The 22,570-nt window shown below is 49.7% G+C and overlaps 1 protein-coding gene across 1 annotated transcript; it reads right to left on the bottom strand.

Moving 5' to 3' along the window:
- Positions 1 to 4,119: 4,119 nt before the first annotated feature.
- On the bottom strand, positions 4,120 to 6,476 carry C20H16orf82 (chromosome 20 C16orf82 homolog). Its single transcript, XM_010367524.2, is given in 1 exon segment — positions 4,120 to 6,476. A coding segment is annotated over 1 exon segment (654 nt). The 3' UTR covers positions 4,120 to 5,822.
- Between the last annotated feature and the right edge of the window lie 16,094 nt (positions 6,477 to 22,570).

Raw genomic sequence — 22,570 nt, 5'->3', positions numbered from 1 at the left:
CAGTGAGTTGTGATCGTGCCACTGCACTCCAGCCTAAGTGACAGAGTGGGACGCTGTCTCCAAAAAAAAAAAAAAAAAAAAAAAAAAAAAAAAAAAAAAGAAAAGAAAAACAAACAAACAAAAAAACCCCAAAATACCCCAGAAGTCTGACAAATACGTAGTGTAGGCAACTAACGTTACAGCCAACTTTAGAAAGTGATTCGGCAGTTTCCTGTAAAGTTAAACATACTACACCACCCAGAATCCCCACTCCTAGGTATTTCTCCAGATGAAATGAAAAATTTGTGTTCGTACAAAAACCCATTCATGAATGTTTGCAGCAGCTTCATCATCTCCCCAAACTGGAAAAAACCTAATGCCTTCCAGCTGGAGAACAGATACACTATGGAACACCACACAGCCATGCACATAAACAGTATGTGTGAGTCACAGATGCATTATGTACGCTAAGTGAAAAAAGCCAGGCTCAAGCGGCTCCATCCATACTGGATGAGTCCACGTATATGACATTCTGAGTCAGAAAACTGGTCCATGGTTGCAGAGATGGGAGGAAGGATTATTACCGAGGGGCATGAGGGAATTTATGTGGAGTGATGGAACTGTTTGGTATTCTGACTGTGGTGGGGGATACATGACTGTATGTGTGCGTGTGTCGAGTTATAGGCCTAGGCCGGGCGCAGTGGCTTACACCTGTAATCCCAGCACTTTGGGAGGCTGAGGCAGGTAGATCACCTGAGGTCTGGAGTTCGAGACCAGCCTGGACAACATGGTGAGACCCCCGTCTCTACTAAAAATTCAAAAATAAGCCGGATGTGGTGGCAGGTGCCTGTAATCCCAGTTACTTGAGGGGCTGAGACAGGAGTATTGCTTGGACGCGGGAGCTGGAGTGAGGCGAGATCACGCCACTGCACTCCAGCCTGGGCGAAAGAGCGAGACTCTGTCTCAGAAACAAACAAAAAGTCATAAAACTGTACACGAAGAGGTGAATCTTACTGTGTGTAAATTATGCCAGGCAGAGTAAACAGCATGTGTAAGGGGCACAGAGGTTTGAAATCAGGTTTGAGATGGTGCGTGGGAGCAAGTGGCAGGAAGTGAGGCAAGGAAAGCTTACCTGGGTCTGTTTGGGGTGGGCCTTGAATGCTGTGTCAATGCCTCTTTGGGTGGTGCGAAAATGTTGGAAGTTTTTTTTTTTTTTTTGAGACGGAGTCTTGCTCTGTTGCCCAGGCTGGAGTGCAGTGGCCGGATCTCAGCTCACTGCAAGCTCCGCCTCCCGGGTTCACACCATTCTCCTGCCTCAGCCTCCTAAGTAGCTAGGACTACAGGCGCCCGCCACCTCGCCCAGCTAGTTTTTTAAATTTTTTAGTAGAGATGGGGTTTCACCATGTTAGCCAGGATGGTCTCGATCTCCTGACCTCGTGATCCGCCTGCCTCGGCCTCCCAAAGTGCTGGGATTACAGGCTTGAGCCACTGTGCCCAGCCAATGTTGGAAGTTTTTAAGCAATTGAGGAATATAAGCAGATATATGCTTCAGAGAGATGGCTCTGTTCTCCGTTTAGAAGCGGAAGCCAGGCCAGGCTCAGTGGCTCATGCCTGTAATCCCAGCACTTTAGGAGGCTGAGGCAGTCGAATTACCTGTGGTCAGGAGTTTGAGACCAGCCTGGCCAACATGGTGAAACCCCACCTCTACTAAAAATACAAAAATTAGCTGAGTGTGGTGGTGGGCGCCTGTAATCCCAGCTACCAGCTACTTGGGAGGCTGAGGCAGGAGAATTGCTTGGACCTGGGAGGCGGAGGTTGCAATAAGCCTAGATCACACCACTGCGCTCCAGCCAGAACAACAGAGTGAGACTTTGTCTCAAAAAAAAAGCAGAAGTCGTTGGGCACATGGGTCTGACCCTGCCTTTAGAAATGTTTTGATTTGTGTTATAATTTTTTTGAAAGAATTTGAATTTGTGGCCAGTATTTAGAACCAGGAGATTTTACTCAGAATTCTGGATTTTTGGCCTCTCTTTGAGAAGACATGGGCTTCCCAATTTGCCACCTCCACTCCCTCCCTCATTCTCTATTCCCTTCCTGGTCCTGCATGGGTGTCGGTTTTGACCCCCGGGATTGAAAGTGGATTCCAGGAGGAAGAGATCAAAGCCAGTGGCCTCTCTCAGTCCTGGTCTGAACACTTTCATCACCTGGGGAATTTTATTAAAGACCGATGCACAGGCCAAGTTGCTGGGAGGAGGCTGTGCACTTGTACTTTGTAAATGCTCCCCTCCACCCCCGGTGACCCTGATGTACAGCTGGGGTTGAGAACCACTGTTCTAGCGGGAGGTGAAGGCAGGCTGTGGCTCAGCAGTGGAGGTGGAGGGGTGTTTAGGAATTGATGGGACATTGGGCTGAGGCAGGGGGAGGAGGACTTAAGCGTGATGTCCTGGCTTGGACAAATGCAGCATGATGGTGCCATCTGCTGAGAAGGGACAAGAAAGAGGTAGTCAGGGGAAGGTGGTCAACTTAGTTTTGGCCACGCTGTATCTGAAGAGCCTGTGGCCTCCAGGCTGAGGGGTCCAGCGTGCAGGTGTCCAACACCGCTGTGCCCATAACTTCACTTCTGTGTGTTCTCCTTTCCCCTCTGAGATGGGGAAGCTAAAGAAGATTCTTAGGGGTGGGAAGGGCTATGTTGGGGGGAGATGAGGTGGCCAAGCTTCCCCTAGAGCTGCCTGCAGAACACAGGGGTTCCCTCGGTGTTATGGACTGAGCTTTTGTGTCCCCTTAAAGTTGCTGTGTTGAAATCTATTCCCTCAAGGTGATGGTATGAACAGGTGGGGCCTTTGGGAGGTGATCTGATCATGGGGGTGGAGCCCCTGTGAATGGGATTAGTGCCCTCACAAAAAAGGCCCCAGAGAGCTCCCTCACCCCTTCCACTATGCGAGGGCATGGTGCAAAGATGGCTGTCTAAGAGGACAACTGGGCCCTCACCAGACACCGAATCCACTGGCAGCTTGATCTTGGACTTCCCAGCCTCCAGAACTATGAACAATGAATTTCTGTTTGTAAGCCACTCAGTTTATCATATTTTGTCGTCGCCACCCTCCATGACTAAGGCTCTTGGGTAGAGGTGGGAGGCCTTTCTCAACTGGATCATGGGTGCTCAGGCCCTGCTGAGTGACTGTCTGGAGGACAGCGGGGGAGAATGTTCTCAAAAGGAGTGCTTATACTTGAGAAGGAGAGACTCGCCACACCAGACATGTGGTACCCTCACACCCAGAACCAGTAACCCCTTCCTCAAACCAAAACTCTCTGCCAAAACATCTTACCTCCCAGCAGATGCAGTGGCTCTTTTTTGTTTTGGTCAGTAACTTTTTCTCCGTGATTAGCAGTGACTAGCCTTTCTGTGCCTGAGTAAAGCAAGACAGAAACCACCGTGCCCGTTTTACCCATAAGCAAGAAAAATCATACACCATGGAATATTATGCAGCCATGAAAAAGAATGAGATCATGCCCTCTGCAGGGACATGGATGGAGCTGGAGGACATTATCCTTAGTAAACTAAGGCAGGAACAGAAAACCAAACACTGCATGTTCTCACTTAGAAGTGGGAGTGAAATGATGAGAATACATGGACACATAGAGGGGAACAACACACACTGGGGTCTATTGGAGGTTGGGGAGTGGGAGGAAGGAGAGGATCAGGAAAAATAACTAATGGGTACTACATTTAATGCCTGGGTTATGAAATAATCTGTGTAGTAAACCCCCGTGACACACATTCACCCATGTAACAAAGCTGCATGTCCTGTACATGTGCCCCTGAACTTAAAAGTTAAAAAATAAAAAGAAGAAAAGAAAAGAGAAAGAAATACATTACTTTAGTACCTATTAATTGCTGGGTAATTGATATACATTTCCATGTAATCCACATAACCATCCTATGTATGAAATAGAGGTTAATATCCCCATTTTCCAGATGAGGAAACTGAGGCTTTGAAAATTTAAGTATTTTGCCCAGACGGCCAGCTCAGCAGTGGCAGAGTTGGTAACCATGCCCAGCTCTCTCCATGGTTTAGTGTGTTTGTGGCCCACCCCTCCTGTGAGCGCGGCCGGAAACGCACACACAGACCCACACACATGTGACCTCTCCAGATACCTTTTATTGTCTTTTTTGGCCCCTCCACTTTCCTTCTGGTACCTAGTGGATGTCTTCATGGCGGTCTCTGGCCTCTTTTCCTTTGTGGGCAGACTCACTTCAATGTCTGTGAGGTCACCCCAGGGAGGGGGTTTAGTGTCCCCAGTAGGAGAAGGGCAGAGACTTTGGCTTTTCCATCCACTGAGATGGTGCTCACAAAATGCTCCAGAGCTTCTCCATTGCAGCTGTTCCCAGCTGGGTTGGACTCTGTCACCATGAAGTGTTTCTCACGGCATTGTCCTGCCCTCGTAGTCACTGCCTCAGTCATCTGAACACAGGATGGCTCCTGGCCTCCTTTCTTGACATGAGTGAGGCATCAGGAAGCTTTTGCTCCTGAGAGGATTCTGGGCTGAAGATGTCCGGAGACAGTGCTCAAATAAAAAAAAAAAAAAAAAAGGAAGCTTGGAACTCTCTGGGATGGTGCCTCCCAAGTAGCTGGAATTACAGGTGCCCAGGGATGGGGTTCCCTTTACACCGCCCTCTAATGTTCTTGCTAGACCTACTCCCTCTGTGCTGGTGGCATCCCTGGCCGCTCCTGATGGTCCTTCTCTGGTGACAGTCACTGGTCTGGACTCCTGCGGGGAGCTGAGAGTCATGAAGGTGCTCCGTGTGCACCGTGGCTGTCTTGCTAGTGCTTCTGCAAGCAGTGACCATGGTGGACAGAGTGTGTGCGGAGCTTGGCCAGGACCAAGTTTCCTGTGGTCATGTCTCCCCACGCATGGTGCTCACTGCAGATGGTTCTTGATATGGACACTCCCAACCACGGTTGTAGCTTGTTTCTTCTGAGCTCATCGTGGTTGGTGTTGGTTGTAGATGGCGTTCATCATTTACGACGGTTTCATCATGGAAAGTTTTAACTCGTGACAGTTCTTAATATTGTCAGCATTTGCCATTGAGAACAGCTGTCGCCACTGATGAGTTTTGGTACAGGGGGTCCCACCAGGATGTTGCTGACGACAGATGGTTTTGTCATTGATGGATCTTGTTATAGATGGCTCGTCACTGAAGTTCATAGTCTCGATATCATTACCCCTCGCTGTTTTGACACAGGTGGCCTCAGCATTGGTGAATCTTGATATTACAGCTCTTCCTACCAACAGTGGTTCTCAGTATAGACAGTCTCCTCACTGACTGCATTCTCAGGATAGGCGGTGCTCAGCGTAGACCCTTCCTGCTACATGTGGCCTGCCCACTGATGCTTGTTGCTACAGATGGGACTACCCATTGATGGTCCACACAGTCAGTGTGTGCTTCTGAAAACACCTTTCCTCCTTGTTTCGGGAATAACCACTCTGGGTCCCGCCTGGGTTTGCTGGGCCTGTGTGCCATTTTCCAAGAGACTCTGGCTGCTGGAGAGGATTCTTATGAAGGCATGCACACCTGGGCAGGCTGCTCCCCCTTGGTGACCTGCTCACTGGTTTCCACGTTGCCACCCGTCTTGTCCTCCTGCACACTGGTGTGGCTGCTCTGCCTGTTTTGGGCACTGCCTTCCAGCCCAATGCTCTGACGGCTGCTGGCCTGGGTGGAGGGAAGGCTGGCTGTGGAAGTCAGCAGCCCGCTGCTCACCTGGTAGGTGAGGGCACTGCTGCCCAAGCTGATGAAGCTGGCACTGGATGGGCTGCTGCTGCCGCTGCCCGGCAGGCTGGCCTCACTCTTCCCCTCCAGTCTGCTTGGTGCTGTGGGCGGGGCCAGTCAGCTGGCTCTTTAGGGACCTGAGAAGGTCTGTGGAGCCCAGCTGGCTGGTTTGGTTGCTGGCCGCCTGGGTGTTGAGCCTTCTGTTCAGCCGCACTCTCCGGTGGCTGCCCACCAAGCTGGTGCCACTGCCCTCCTCGTCCCCCGCGTACCCGCTGCTCAGGCTGGCATGGCTGCACTCCTCCGGCCTGGGATGCTGCACACTGGACACATGACTCTCACTGCTCTGGGTGTCACTGAGGTTGCTACTGGCCACTTTCAGGGGATCCTGCGCCGCTCCTGCATGGTGTGGCCACGCAGGGGACTGGAGCTCTAAGCTGGGTGACTGTAGGCTTGGCTCTCCTTCCTGCTCATTCCGGACAGACGATTCCCCTTTTTCTCCCTTGAGAAAAATGAGGGGCAGCTGAAGTGGTTTATCCAGGGAGAGGGGGCCCTGGGAGGCTTCTGTATGTTGGCTGTGACCTCTCTAGGGAGAGGTGCCTCTGTATATAGGGCTGCCCTTTGAAAACTCTGTGTTCTGAGTGGCTGGCTCGGTTCCCATGGTGATGGGGCTTGTGAGGTGAAGGCGGGTGTGGGAGGGAGAACAATGCTGTCCTGGCACCAGTGACATCAGTGGCCTGGCCTGGAGGGTAGGAGTGGGGCAGAAAGGGGCTCATGGCTGGAGGGGGTGGGGTATCACCCTCCTGGGAGTCTTTCTGAGGAGTCTGTGGCCAGACATCAGGTCAGGGTCCCCAGGCGTGTGTCCCAGCCTAGCCCCTGTGAGCCAAGTTGCTTCTCTCCCAAGTCTCTGCCTGCTTGCTGAGTGTTTTTGTTTGTTTGTTCGTTTTTGTTTTTTTGTTTGTTTTTTGAGATGGAATCTCACTCTGTCACCCAGGCTGGAGTACAGTAGTGTGATCTCAGCTCACTGAAAGCTCCACCTCCCAAGCTCAAGCAATTCTCCTGCCTCAGCCTCCCAAGTAGCTGGGATTACAGGCGCCTGCCACCACACCTGGCTAATTTTTGTATTTTTAGTAGAGATGGGGTTTCACCATGTTGCCCAGGCTGGTCTTGAGCTCCTGACCTGGAGCGATCTGCCCGCCTCGGCCTCCCAAAGTGCTGGGATTACAGGCGTGAGCCACTGCACCCGGCCTGCTGAGTGGCTTTGAGGACAGGGGGAATATAGCAGTGAGGAGTATAACCTAAATTCCTTGCCAGATCATCAAGGCCCTAGCCTGGTCTGGCTCTCCCAACTTCATCACACACCACGCCCTGCCCCTTTCTCACTTCGGATGCCCGACCAGGCTGAGCACTCTCTTATTGCAAAAGGGACCCACAGCTGGGTGCACTGGACCCCAACACTATGAAACTGGGTTTCTGAGAAAAGCTTTTCATTGCAAGTTGACTCAGAAAGAGGCAGGAGTCAGCTCAAATCTCTCTCCCTGTGCTGGCTTTAAGGCAGTAATTTTATTAGAAAAGGTTTAGGGAGTGGATTCTGAGATTAGTAGGTGATTGGTGCAAGGAGAAGTGAGGTCTGAAAAGACCCCGGGCATGCGCAGTTATCTCTTCATGCCTCCTCATGGGTCCCATGTGCAAATTTGTGGGGAGTGAGTGTGAAACATGCAGTGGAAATTCAGGCCGTGACATTGGCAAGCTGGTCTTGCACTAACTCCAGTCGGCCGTATTGGTTCCAGCTGATTGCAGCCGGTTTTGTCATAAGTGAAAGGAGTTTCAAGTTGTTTCTTGTTTTATTTGCTTTCCTGCAAATTCAAGAATTTCTGTTAGTTTCTTTAGCTCTTTGGTGCATGGGTTCACGATTTCGTGCTCTTACCTGCTGCAGGGCCTTGGCACTGGTTGTTTTCACCCCCCAGGGTGCTTTTCCTCTCTGTCTGGCATCCTTCTTTTTCTTCTGAGACAGAGTTTTGCTCTTGTTACCCAGGCTGGAGTGCAGTGGTGCAATCTCAGCTCACTGCAACCTCCGCCTCCCAGGCTCAAGCAATTCTCCTGCCTCAGCCTCCCAAGTGGCTGGGATTACAGGCGTGCACCACCACACCCGGCTAATTTTGTATTTTTAGTGGAGATGGTTTCTCCGTGTTGGTCAGGCTGGTCTCAAACTCCTGACCTCAGGTGATCTGCCTGTCTCAGTGTCCCAAAGTGCTGGCATTACAGGTGTGAGCCACTGTGCCTGGCCCCTCCCTGCTACTTTTTTTTTTTTTTTTGAGACAGTCTTACTCTGTTGCCCAGGCTGGAGTGCAATGGTGTAATTTCCTCTCACTGCAACCTCTGCCTCCCAGATTTAAGCGATTCTCTTACCTCAGCCTCCCGAGTAGCTGGGATTATGGGCATGTGCCACCATGGCCAGATAATTTTTGTATTTTTAGTAGAGATGGAATTTCACCATGTTGGCCAGGCTGGTCTTGAACTCCTGACCCCAGGTCATCTGCCTGCCTCGGCCTCCTAAAGTGCTGGGATTACAGTTGTGAGGCACTGCACCTGGCCCCCTCTGTCATCCTTTATGCCACTTCCTAATTGATGTTCCTTGTGACATGAATGAATTATGTACTGGTTATTTATTGCCAGTTCCTCAGCCAGAATGTAAACTTAATGAGGGCAGAGATTCTGATTTCTTATTCTCTGCTTGGCCCTCAAGGCCCAGCACACTGCCTGACACCTCACAGATGCTCACTAGATGTTGATTTAGTGAATAAATGAATAACCCTGGGGTGTGCATCACCACCTAGGGAACTTCCAAAAAAAAGTTTGAATTTTCTTTTTTTTTACTTGAAAATAATTTTTTTTTTTTGTAGCAATGGAATCTTGCTAGGTTGCCCAGGCTGGTCTCAGATTCCTGGCCTCAAGTAATCCTCCTTGCCTTGGCCTTCCAAAGTGCAGGGATGACAGGTAGGAGCCACTGCATCTGACCGATATTTTCTAAGACAGTGGTTTTTGCCCTTGGCTACATACTGGATTCACCTGGGGATGCCTGGGTTCCACCCCTAGAGGTTCAGAGCTAACTGGTCTAAGGTGAGGCTTTGGCAATAGAGTTTTAAAAAACTCTCCAGGTAATTCCAATGTGCAGTCAGCGCTGAAAATTGTGCTAGCTTGGCCACAGGTGCTTTTTTGTAGAGGATTCTGATGCTCAACCCTGATGAAGAAGTTAACTGCAGGTGAAAACACTCAGCATGCCACTTATTAGTAATAGATGTTTACTGAGTGATGGAATGAATTAATATATTCATTGACCCCTAAAGAGTTCATGGGTGGAGTTTTAAAACCTTGAGAAGTCATTGAAATTGTACACAAAATCTGCAATGAGCTACACGTATTCTTTCTTTCCCTTAGGCAGGGAGGCGTAGCATTCATAAAATTCCCAAGGGTATCCATGATCCCCCCCCCCAAAAGATCAAGAAGGGTAAAGATTAGGCACAACTCCTGCCTCAGTGCGAGACGGATGGTCCTGGTGCTTAGCCTGACCCTAAGAGGTATGGAGAGGGCTGGCCTGCCCAGTTTGGGGTGCAGGGTGAGAGAAGAAGGGGGGCACTGCTCAGAGAGAGCATTGCTAAGCCCCTTGACAGTTATCATCACCATCATTCCTAACCATCACTGTCATCGTTGTCATGAATTCCTTTCCCATTGCCTGGGGCAGCTCGGCCTCCCTTTGCTGTATACAGCAGCGTCTCTTTTGCTCTGAAAATTGTGATCCTTTAGGGGTGAGTGGAGCATCTCCTTGCTGTCTAACTTCCTATCCCCAGCCCTATGCTCCCCACGAGGGCCTGCAAGGAAGAGACGGGCACGGTGGCTTAGTGGCGATGTTCAGAGTGAGGGGTGTGGTGGGACCCAACTGTTATGGGAAGCAGGGACAAGGTCTGGCCCTTTAGGGGACTGGCAGGTGAGAGGCAGGAGGCTGGGCACCAGGCAGGTAGGCTGGGACTCAGGACTGGCTCTGTCCCTGCACAAAACCAAAAGAGGGCAGATGCCCCAGTGCTGGGATTTACGATGAGCCTGTTGGAACGCATCTTCCCTCCTCTCGTCTTTTGCCTCACCTGCTCTGGGCACATTACATTACGGGCCTGAGGACTGCAGTGAGCACTTGGGCTTGCTCAGGATAAATGGCAGAGGCCACGCAGTAATAAGAGTTCCCTTCCCATCTAGTGCATTGAACACCAGGTCTGTAGCCTGTGGATACAGCCATGGCTCAGCTTAGCGTTTACCCGTTTTTTTTTTTTCTTTTTTAAATTTTTTGAGATGGAGTTTTGCTCTTGTTGTCCAGACTGGAGTGCAGCAGTGTGATCTCAGCTCACTGCAACCTCCTGGGTTCAAGCGATTCGCCTGCCTCACCCTCCCGAGTTGATGGGATTACAAGCATGAGCCACCATGCTTTGCTAAGTTTGTATTTTTAGTAGAGATAGGGTTTCTCCATGTTGGTCAGGCTGGTCTCAAACTCCCAACCTCAGGTGATCCACCTACCTTGGCCTCCCAAAGTGCTGGGATTATAGGAGTGAGACACTGTGCCTGGCCCAGAGTTTACCTTTTAAGTCTCTGTGGGTTACTCTGGTAGTCTTGGGGAAGGCATTTCACGGAGCTTCTGTGGTTTCATTCTAGCCTTCTCGTTCCTGCCTCACCTGTGCAGCCACCTGAGGGCAGTGCTCTTACCTGGTCCCTGCCCTAGCTGCCCTTGTGCATAAGACCAGGGCTGTTCTGCCCAGGCACCGCTTCCAGCATCCTCCAGAGATGCAGGTCCTCAAGGCTCACATGGAGCAGCACCCTTCTGAGCTCACAGTACCAAATCCCCGAAGGATCCAGGGAGAAGTGGGTAGAAGACATTTTCTACAGTGGGACCTGGCATCTCATTCTGGGACCATGCTCTGGGCTGCCTTTCCTGTCCCCAGTCCCTTGCTGTTTGCCCCCCCACCCCCCCAGAAGCCCTCCTCTCAGCCAAACACATTCCAGCCTCTGTCTCCAGGTTCCCTTTATCTCATGCATGTCAATTTCTTCACCCAGGAGACTGGCACCCACCGGACCAGCAGCTCAGAATATAGAACCAGACTCAGAGTCCCAGGCAAGGCTCTCACATGAAACCTGTTATAATCACATTGTCTGTGGCTCCTGGAGACCAAGTGTCCCGTCCTTCCTTGGTGTGGCACAGACAATGCTATATGCTTATAAGACCATCTCATTTCTCTTCTGGGCTTATAGGAAAAGTACATTTCCAACTCCATCTAGGTAGGACTAATAGAATGTGGGCAGAAGGGATGTTCACTACTCTAGGTTTGGGCCGTAAAACATCTCCCATGCACGATCCTTCTCTTTCTTCCCTTTCTGTAGGGACCTTGAAAGCCATGCTTTGAACATAGCAGAGCCCCACTGTGGTTGGAGCCCGGGTCTCTGAGTGACTGCATGGAGAAGAACCCTTACCCCCTCTGCCCAACGCATTGGTGCTGTCAGTGAGCGGTAAACTGTTATTGGACTAAGCCATCAAGATTGGGGGTTCGTTTGTTACCACAGCAACACCTGCTTTGCACAGACTAATACATCATGTTCCCAGATACTGCTGATGTATTTCACCAGATTTAGCTTTATCCTGATGGTTTCTGCAGTGGGTTCTGGAGCTGTGTTCCTACCTCAATACCTACCCTAGAATCTCAGCATCACAGTCCCTGGTGGGAAAGCAATGCTTTCTCACATTATGAAGATGGAAAAGAATATCGCCAGGGAGAACATCGCCGGCCCAGAAAACTGGCTGTCAGCCCTGGGCCTTTAACCTAATATTTATTCCTGGGAAACCCTTGCTAAGTTAGGCATTGATTCTCTGCATGTGACACGCCATAATAACTCCTAACTTGGAGAGTTGGCTTGTTTTCACTCATTCATTCAATAAATATTTCCTGAACTGATATTCTCTCTGGGCTTCCACCAGTATTGATTGGGATCCTGCTCTGTGTTAGGCAGTGTTTCAGCCCTGCCCTCAGAGAGCTTCCATGCATGGAGGGAGACAGGTAGAAGGAAGTAGGATGTGTTGTGTGATGATCAATGTTAAAGGCAAATAAAGCAGAGCTGGGGAGTACAGAATGATGGCGAGTGTGCGTGTGTGTGTGTGTGAACCCACAGGGACACTGTCCCTCAATCAGAACCAGCAAATGCCAGGGGAAGAGGTCACTAGGGGAGCCCTGGGGAGGGTGGACGCTGTGGGCTGTGGAAAGGGCTCTGCATTTTACTCTGAGACACGGGAGAGTTTTCAGCAGGGCGAGATGAGTGCATTGGAGTTTGAACAGACTGCCGGGTCAAGAACAGGAGGCTCCTGTAATGCACTTTGGGAGGCCTAGGTGGGTGGATCAGTTGAGGCCAGGAATTTGAGACCAGCCTGGCCAACATGGTGAAACACTGTATCTACTAAAAATACAAAAAAATTAGCCAGGCGTGATGGTGTGTGCCTGTAGTCCCAGCTACTCGGGAGGCTGAGGCATAAGAATTGCTTGAACCTGGGAGAAGTTTGCAGTCAGCTGAGATTGCATCACTGCACTGCACGCCAGTCTGGGCAACAGAGCGAGACTTTGTCACAAAAAAAAAAAAAAAAAAAAAAAAAGAACAGGAGGGCAGGGAGGTGCAGGGCTTGAGTCTGTCTGGTGCCATAGCCTAGGGGTGTGATGGGGATGGCTTGGGCCAGGACAGAGCAGTAGAGATGGAGAGGTGGTTGGATTCTGGAAATATTTTGAAAGGAGAGTGTCAGGATTTGCTTAGGGATTGCATGGAGGATGAGAGGAAGCAAGGGCTCAAGGCCAGCTGTGGGGTCCAGGAGCCCAGAGTCAGAGGCTGTATGGGCTTCCGGAAATGGCTCAGCCTCCTCTTGGTTTGGAGCACGTGGGGGAGTGCGTGGGTGGGAGGAGGCACAGAGGAGTCAGACCTACTCGGATTCCAGCCTCAGCCTTTGGAACTGTGCTTAACACCACCACAAATAGGTGGGAGGATTCAAGGCTCCACGAACATGAATTGAGAATAAATAAATAGGAGGTTCCCTTTTGGATGCTGGAGAACAGACGCGGAGAAGACAGACAAGCCCCTCCTTCATGGGCCTCAGTTTAGACTGGGGACTCACAGACTGGGGACAGATTTCAGAGAGTGAGAAGTGCTGCAGATAAAATAGAATGAGGGAGGGGAGGAAGACGGAGGGTAGACCGGGCAGGCACAGTGCTCCGGAGTTAGGATAACTGCCCTTTGCCATCTTAGAGCACAGCCAGAGAAAGGACCCTGGCCTGCCGTGGTTCAAATCATGTGACCACCACCGAGGTGACATTGTGTGATCCACTTAACCTCTCTGAACCACAGCTACTCCTCCTTGGAAATGGAGGAGTAATCATGATCATATCACTCCACAAGGGGATGCTGTGAGCACCGACAGGAAGCACCCAGGACAGGGTCTGCCCCTGAAGGGGACCTGCAGGGTGCTGCCCGACCCTAATGGAACCTTCTGCTTTAAAAGAGACTATACAAGTATGTATGTGTGTATACGAATACATATATTAGTACATGTGACTGTATACACAAGTATCTATGTATATATATGAGTGCATACAGAAGTATATGCATGAATACTTGTATGAGCATATGTACATGAATGCATACACAAATACACATATGTGTACTTTTTTTGAGACAGGGTCTGGATGTGTCACCCAGGCTAGAATGCAGTGGCGTGACCTTGGCTTACTGCAAACTCTGCCTTCTGGACTCAAGCAATCCTCACACTCAGCCTCCCAAGTAGACTATAGCTGTGTGCCACCAGGCCTGGCTAATTTTTTCTTATTCTTTGTAGAGATGAGGTCTTGCTATGTTGCCCAGGCTGGTCTTGAACTCCTGAGCTCAAGCAATCTGTCCGCCTTTGGCCTCCCAAAGTGCTGGGATTACAGGTGTGAACCAGTGTGCTCTGCCTCACATATATGTACTTTTTTTTTTTCTTTTTTTTTTGAGACAGGGTCTCGTCTCTGTCACTCAGGCTGAAGTGCAGTGGCTCAATCTCAGCTCACTGCAACCTCCGCCTCACAGGTTCAAGCGATTCTCCTGCCTCAGCCTCCTGAGTAGCTGGAATTACACGCATGCGCCACCATGCCCGGCTAATTTTTGTATTTTTAATAGAGACAGGCTTCACCATGTTGGCCAGGCTGGTCTTGAATTCCTGACCTCAGGTGATCCACCCACCTCGGCCTCCCAAAATGCTGGGATTACAGGCATGAGCCATTGTGCCCGGCCACATATATGTACTTTTAAATCACAAAACCCTCTTGCCCTCAGCATCCCCCACCGGGGCCCCTACTCTTCCCCGAGAATCTCCCCAGAGAGCGCTCTTATCCGAGCCTCCCCTGCCATCCTTTGATGGATACTTCTGTCTTTTCCCAGGACTCCTCATTGTCAAGCTCCCATCTGGATAAGGACTCTCACTTGTTCACTTTATACAGTCCCTGAGCATCTACTAGGTCCTCACTTGCAGGGTGGTGAGTGCTCTGCTAAGAAGAGTCTTGGCCGGACGCTGTGGCTCACACCTGTAATCCCAGTACTTTGGGAGGCCGAGGTGGGTGGATCATGAGGTCAAGAGATTGAGACCATCCTGGCCAACATTGTAAAACCCCATCTCTATTAAAGATAGAAAAGTTACCTGGGCATGGTGGTGCGTGCCTGTAGTCCCAGTTACTTGGGAGGCTGAGGCAGGAGAATTGCTAGACCCTGGGAGGCAGAGGTTGTAATGAGCTGAGATCGTGCCACTGCACACCAGCCTGGCAACAGAGGGAGACTCCATTTCAACATTAAAAAAAAAAAAAAAAAAAAGAAGAGTTTCATGCACAGTGAGTCGGCACCTGACTGGTGCTGGAACCCAAGCCCCTGATTCCCAGTCTGGGAGTTCCTCCCTGCATGGGAGCTGGAGCAGTAGAGTAGAGTGACTGTTTCTGCAGGGCTGGTTGTGAGTCAGGCACTGTGTGAAATGCCTGCATGTGCGGTCTCATCCTCACAATCATTTGATGAAGCAGCTTCTCTGGGCTTCTCCATGTCTGCTGGCTGTCTGCCCTAAGCCCATGCTCCTAATGACTTGACTGAGTTGCAAGACAGGGCTGCTCATGGGGGTGGTGAGAGTCATTTCTGGGGGGCCCAGAGCAGTGGGTACCTCCCTACTCAGGCCCATTTAGTATGCAATCAAGAACAGGAGAACTTGGCCGGGCACGGTGGCTCAAGCTTGTAATCCCAGCACTTTGGGAGGCCGAGACGGGCGGATCACGAGGTCAGGAGATCAAGACCATCCTGGCTAACACAGTGAAACCCCGTCTCTACTAAAAAAAAATACAAAAAACTAGCCGGGCAAGGTGGTGGGTGCCTGTAGCTACTCGGGAGGGTGAGGCAGGAGAACGGCGTGAACCTGGGAGGCGGAACTTGCAGTGAGCTGAGATCTGGCCACTGCACTCCAGCCTGGGCGACAGAGCGAGACTCTGTCTCCAAAAAAAAAAAAAAAAAAGAACAGGAGGACTCTCGGGTGGACCTGGCACTCCCTGGAACCAGAACCTGGGACTCTATGCCTTCTCCTGAGAGAAACAGCTCAACCATGGCTTGGAGGAGTGATCTGTCCAGGAAGAAAGGTCATTCCTCCTCTGGGTGGCCATGTGATTGATTTTGTGCTCCAATTTTTGATTACTTAGTAAATACCAAAAAAGAAAAAAGAGAATGATAAAACTCATCTCTCATCACTCAATGGAAGAGATAGGATACTACTGGTCTACCCAAGATCCATTTAGCCCTCCATATCACCTCTCCTTATGGCAGCCCTGAATGTCATGCTCACCATTGCCATGAACATCTTTATGCTTGAAATATAAAAGGATATAACCTGGCCGGGCACAGTGGCTCACGCCTGTAATCCCAGCACTTTGGAGGCTGAGGTGGGTGGATCACCTGACGTCAGGAGTTCGAGACCAGTCCGGCCAACATGGTGAAACCCCACCGCTACTAAAAATATAAAAATCAGCAGGGCATGGTGACACATGCCTGTTGTCTCAGCTACTTGGGAGGTTGAGGCACAAGAATTGCTTGAACTGGGAGGCAGAGGTTGCAGTGAGCTGAGATTGCGCCACTGCACTCCAGCTGGGGCCACGGAACAAGACTCTTTCTCAAAACAAACAAATAACAAAACAAAATTAAAAAAAAAAAACAAAAAAGGATTGTAACCCTAAGCCTAAATTGTGTTGTATGCTATTAATCTTGACATAGGCCAGGTGTGGTGGCTTACACCTGTAATCCCAGCACTTTGGGAGGCTGAGGTGGGTGGATCACTTGAGGTCAGGAGTTTGAGACCAGCCTGGCCAACATGGTGAAACCCCATTTCTACTAAAAATACAAAAATTAGCTGGGTATGGTGACATGCACCTGTAGCCCTAGCTGCTCGGGAGGCTGAGGCAGGAGAATTGCTTGAACCTAGGAGGTGGAGGTTGCGGTTAGTCCAGATAGTGCCACTGCATTCCAACCTGGGTGATAGAGTGAAACTCTGTCTCAAAAAAATAAAAATATCTTGACATAAATGGCGTCCTTTATGCTCCTATGACTTATGTTCTATGTTATATTTGTGAGATGCATCTGTACTTATATGTGTAGCTCAAGTTCATTTTCACTACTGTAACATATTCTATGGATGGATGTCATAATTTACCCATTCTATTAACGGCTATTTTCCTTGCAATAAACATTGCTTTAAGTGTCTCCTTCATATGACATTTCTCCTGAGGATTTCTCAGAAAATTCCCCCAAACAGACTATGAAAGCTTCAACTTTTTATGTATTTATTATCACAGTGGAGGCTCTTAGGATTTAACTTGTTTTAGTTGCACATAACATATATAGCAGACACTTCTCTGCATCCCTTGGGCCCTGTTCTCTGAGTGTGTGTATGAGGTTCAATTTAGGGATGGGGTAAATCACAGACATAGCTGTTGTCTATGTTATTTGGTCATAAAACATGGCCATTCCAGAATGTCATGCACAGGGTCTTCGTCTTTAACTTTAAACTTTAGCTGAACATGAAGACCCAGAGTCAGCCCACTTGGGTGAAGTAAGGAGTCAGGGGAGCAGGATCTTGGAGGCTGGGGTGGCTGAAGGGGGTTGAGTCTCTCCGAAGGCTGAGTGCCACCTCTTTCTGTTCAAACCTCCTCATGTAGCTCCGTGTGGCCTGCAAAACAACTGTCTGGTATTCTTAGTTGTGCACTCCTTGTGTGATGGATGGGGATGGGAAGTGTATTAGTTTGTGTCCACACTGCTGATAAAGACATACCCGAGACTGGGAAGAAAAAGAGGTTTAATTGAACTTACATTTTCACGTGGCTGGAGAGGCCTCAGAATCACGGCAGGAGGAGAAAGTCACTTCTTACATGGCAGCGGCAAGAGTAAAATGAGAAAGAAGCAAAAGCAGGAACCCCTGATAAACCCATCAGATCTTGTGAGATGTATTCACCATCATGAGAAGAGCATGGGAAAGACCGGCTCCAGTGATTTGGTTACCTCTCCCTGGGTCCCTCCCACAACACGTGGGAATTCTGCGAGTGACAATTCAAGTTGAGATTTGGGTGGGGACACAGCCAAACCTATCAGGAACAGAGGATGCAGGGGGAAGCTTCCTGAGGAGGGAGGAAGCCATGAGTTTTCTTTAGGTCAAGGTGAGAACTGCAGAGCAAAGTGATTAAGCACTTGGTATATGAAGTCAGATGTCTGAGTTCAAATCCAGGATCTGCCATGTATTTGCCATGTGATCTTGGGCAAGTGACCTAACCTTTCTCAGTTTGGGTTTCCTCAAAAGCAGACCATAAAACATGGACTTAGGTACCAGTCATTTATTTGGGAGCTGACCTCAAGATACCCAAGTGAGTATATAGGTGGCAAGACTGGAAAAAAAGGACAGCCGGTGAGGGGGCATTAAGGAGGAAGTGGGGTCTCTGCAAGGTGGTGTGGCTGTACCCCAAAAGCTTGGACATTTAGCCATTGGCTGCCATCCCCACTGGGGCATCTATTGCTCCTCTGGTTTCTCCTGAGCTGGACTGGGAAAACTTCCGTGTGGCCAGAAAAAGCCCTGGGGTGAAGGAGAGAAGCCAGAGTCAGATACAGTGCTGGGTGAGAAGCCATCTGCCAACACACCAGGCCCTGTCTGTATCTGAGGCCAACTCTGGAGGGTGGAGAGGACATGGGTGGGGGCATCAGTGGAGGTTGCTGGTGCCTTATCTGTAAAAGGGACAGCAGCTGTTCCATAAGTTGTAGCAAGGGTAACATGAGGTCAGTCCTGGCATATAGTAAGCACTCAATGAATGCAAAGTGTGCCCCCAAGGCTGTGGTAGGACCTGTTTGAAGAAATGGAAGCTTGGAGAGATAAAGTAACACAGACCTGGTCACAGAACTATGAGATGTGGTCACAGAACTATGGGCTACGATTTGGACCCAAAGTTTGTATGACCCCAAGGACACCAGGCCTTCTCAGAGAATACCGTGGGTCACACTCTGGGGAACGTCAAGCTGCAGGGCCCAGAGACATTAACACTCCTGGAGCTGGATGCAGGGTGGCTGTTCGGCCTCAGGCAGGGCACAAGTACTGCCCAGGAGTCTCGGGAGAGGACCAGAGAAGACCAGTGCCCGGGCCAAGCCGGGAGTCTCCTCTCACCAGCAGAGGGCGCCAAGCACAGGACAGGCCGGCCAGGGCAGTAACCACTTAGGAGCAAGTGAATTTCTCAATTTACAGAGATCCCGGGCGCATTTAGGGCGGTGGAGAAAAGGGAACGCTTATACACTGCTGGCGGGAATGTAAATCAGTTCAACCACTGTGGAAAGCAATCTGGCAATTTCTCAAATAATTTAAAAAGTACTACCATTCTACCCAGCAATCCCATTACTGGGTATACACCCAAAGCAATATAAATCGTTCTATTATAAAGACATAGCTATGCATATATTCACTGCAGCACTATTCCCAATAGCAAAGACATGGAATCAACCCAAATGCCCATCAGTGGTGGATTGGATAATGAAAATGTGGTACATATACACCATGGAATACTATACAGACATAAAAAAGAATGAGATCATGTCCTGTGTAGCAATGTGAATGGAGCTGGAGACCATAATACTAAGCAAACTAACACAGGAACGTAAAACCAAATACCACATGTTCTTACTTATAAGTGGGAGCTAAGCATTGAGAATACAGGGACACAAAGAGGGGAACAACAGATCCCCGGCCTACTTAAGGGTGGAGAGTGGGAGGAGGAAGAGGACTGACAAACCACCTGTGTAGGGTCCTATGCTCACTACCGGGGTGATGAAATAATCTGTACAACAAACCTGCACATATATCCTCTGAACCTGAAATTAAAGTTGGAAAATAAAATAAAATGTGATTACAACCAAAACAAAAAATTTCTCAATTCAGCACATGACCAAGGAGGCTTCTGGAATGTGGAATTTTCAGTTTTAAAACCAGACACTTCTGAGCAAACCAAAATGAGGTGGTTACCCTCATGTGAGTATATAGTCAGAGGATGAAAAAAATGTCCTTTCTCACATGCCCTAGAATACCAACATTTGGGCTTTTTTTTTTCCTTTATTTGACAGGGTCTTGCTCCGTGGCCTAAGCTGGAGTACAGTGGTGTGATCACAGCTCACTGCAGCCTCAAACTCCTGGGCTCAAGCGATCCTCCTGCCTCAGCCTCCAGAGTAGCTAAGACTACAGGCTTGAGCCACTGTGCCTGGCCCTGCCTTGGGCTTAAGTCTTTGGTGGTGGATCCTGGGAGAGGGTTGGAGGCTCACAGGTTTTTGTCCCTAGCAGGCATTGCCATAGGCTCCTTCTTACAGACTCTGGGGTCAGATGTAGGCTCTGCCTCCTGAGTGAGTTATCCAAGCCCTCTCAGCCTCAGTTTCCTCCTCTGTAAAATGGGGTTAGTGGATGTAAGCTGCTGATATTCTTGAGATCAGAGAGTGTGTGTTTTGTCACAGGTGAGTCCCCGGTGCCTAGAAGTCCCCAGTACTATGGTGTTCCAGGCAGTTTTGCTGAATGAGTACCCGTGAAACAATTTCAGTGACGTGCTTTATTTACTGGAAAGTTACACATGCAAAGTTCGGTAGGCTTAAGTAATATTATCATTCTGTGTTGATATTAAGCCTTATAATCATCAATATAAGGCAAACTAAATGTGCTTATTTTGCGGCTGGATTAAATTAGAGTTCTAAAGTTGGAAAGATGTTAAGTGCACGTTGGAAAGGATTTTGGTGGCAGGTGGGCTGCTAGAGGCAGAGGGGCCTTTGAGGAACACTGACTTTTTAAGTCCTAAGTTACAGTTGAGGAAACTGAGGCTCAGTGAGGGGAAAAGATTTCTAAAAGCTGCATGGATTGTAAGCAGCAGAGTTGGGATTCAAGCCGGGTCTGCTGACTCCCAGTCCAGCCTGACTCTGAAAGTGCACCCCTGAACTACAGGTTTGCAGATGGAGAGAGGCTCTCAGAGAGGAGGAGCAACTGGCTGGGCCAGGAATCAAGGAGGTGGCAGAGCCTGAGGGACAGATGGCTTGCATCACGGAAGGGTGGGGTGAAGTTGTGTAGGAACCGGATGCTCAGAGAGACGTAAGGAGTGGGACAGAAGCAGGATTTGGAAGGTCCCGCATCCTTTTGCACCTGGGTACGCTGGACCCATTGGTGTGACCCCCTCCATGCATCCTGGACTCTGGAGCCTCAGTTTCCTCATTTGTAAAGGAAGGTAACAGTCAACTGTGCCCCTCCTCTGAGGCTGTTGGGGTGCAGATGGGAAACTCTCTTGAACTCCTGGAGAAGGAAACATTGCCAGGGGGCAGTTAATGGACCCCCAGACCCACTTGGCTGCCAGCTCTGTCCCGCACCCCTCGCACTCCAAGCTTCTAAATTAGCACAACCCCCTAAGCCAGGGCAGGGCTGGCCCCAAGTCGTGGAATGTGAGCAGCCTTTTCATTAAATTATTCCTCCACATTCTCAGAGAAGAGGAATTATTGGCAGAAAATGAGGACATAAAACCCCGCTGGAACCTAGCACCTTTTTGGGGCGCTCAGCGCAGAGCACTTGGAAGCTGTCCAGCAGATTGGTTCATTTTTAATGGTCTAGGACTATAGTTCATCTGTTTAATTCAAACGAGGTGACATAATATCTTTCATTTGGACTTATTACCAGCACGGCAGTGATTCGGCTCCCGGCATTCTCCGGGCAGGACATTCTGTCATTACTGCACATTTTCTCTCTCTCTGGCCAAATTGAAAGTCCGCGGGAAGGGCAGCAGCCTCTGAAGGGAGAGATCAACAGAGAGTAGGTCACATCGGGTGTTAAGGAATGAAAATGAATTCATTCTTTTCTCCGTTGAATAAGCAGCTGTACTTGGGTCTCTGTGATCCATGAAATAGGCTGTCAGGAAAAGAGGAAACGGGCTGCATTCGAACTTCACCGTTGATTCTGCCTCTGCCACCCTGAAGACTGGTATTGCCCCCCGGGGCAGAGCAGAGGGAGGAGAGGGGCGACATAAGGGGTGGGACGGAAGCAGGACTTTGAGGGTCCCGCGTCCTTCTGCATCCAGGTACACTGGACCCATTGGTGTGACCCCTGTGCACCCTGGACTCTGGAGCCTCAGTTTCCTCATTTGTAAAGGAAGGAAACAGTCAACTATGCCCCTCCTCTAGGGCTTTTGGGGGTGCAGGTGGGGAGCTCCCTTGAATTCCTGGAGGAGGAAACGTTGCCAGGGGAGCAGTTAATGGTCACCCAGACCCCCAGACCGACTTGGCTGCCAGCTATGTCCCCCTGCACCCCCAGCACTTCTAAATTAGCACAACCTCCAGAGCTGGGGCTGGGCTGGCCCCAAGTCGTGGAATGTGAGGGGAGCACATTCATGGGCACCTACCCCATGCCAGACCCCTGGCATGCAGGATGGTCCTTGGGGGGTGAGGCTGGAGCCCCATGTTGCAGATGATGATGACAGGCTCAGAAAGATGCAGAGACTTTCTCTCAAGGTCACTTAGGGGCAGAACCTGGCTTCAGTTTGCCATGCAGAGCAGTGCAGCTGGGAAGTTGGGCTGAAGCAGCTCAAAGCTTCATTCTCCATATTTACTGGCGTGAGAGGGTGGGTAAGCTGTTTGATCTCGAGTCTTACGCTTCCCAAGAGGGAGGGGTTTTGCCCAGTTCACTGCTGCATCCCCAGTGCAGGACCACAGCTGGGACTGGAGTGAGGTGGGCGAGACATCTTGCAAGTGCAAACTTGGATGTAGCCTTCAGTGAAAATTTTGATGTGTTGTTCATTGTGGATACTTCTGCATTAATTTTTCATTTTTTTGAGATGGAGTCTAGCTCTGTTGCCTAGGTTGGAGTGCAGTGGCGCGATCTTGACTCACTGTAACCTCTGCCTCCTGGGTTCAAGTGATTCCCATGCCTCCCAAGTAGCTGCAATTACAGATGTGTGCCACCATGCCCAGCTAATTTTTGTATTTTTAGTAGAGATGGGGTTTCAGCATGTTGGCCAGGCTGGTCTCAAACTCCTGACCTCAGGTGACACACCTGTCTTGGCCTCCCAAAGTGCTGGGATTACAGGGGTGAACCACCGTGCCCAGCCTCTTCATTAATTTTTATTTTAATATTACTGTATTAAAATATTGATGACCATAATTACAGTTGTTTGGCACCCTCTGAAAATTTGCTCTCCCCAGGCAAATGCCTCA

Source organism: Rhinopithecus roxellana, chromosome 20 (genome assembly GCF_007565055.1).
Source record: "Rhinopithecus roxellana isolate Shanxi Qingling chromosome 20, ASM756505v1, whole genome shotgun sequence".
In the NCBI taxonomy this organism is placed as follows: Eukaryota; Metazoa; Chordata; class Mammalia; order Primates; family Cercopithecidae; genus Rhinopithecus; species Rhinopithecus roxellana.
Note: the sequence above shows the minus strand (reverse complement) of the source record. Positions and strands in the feature narration are given on the sequence as shown.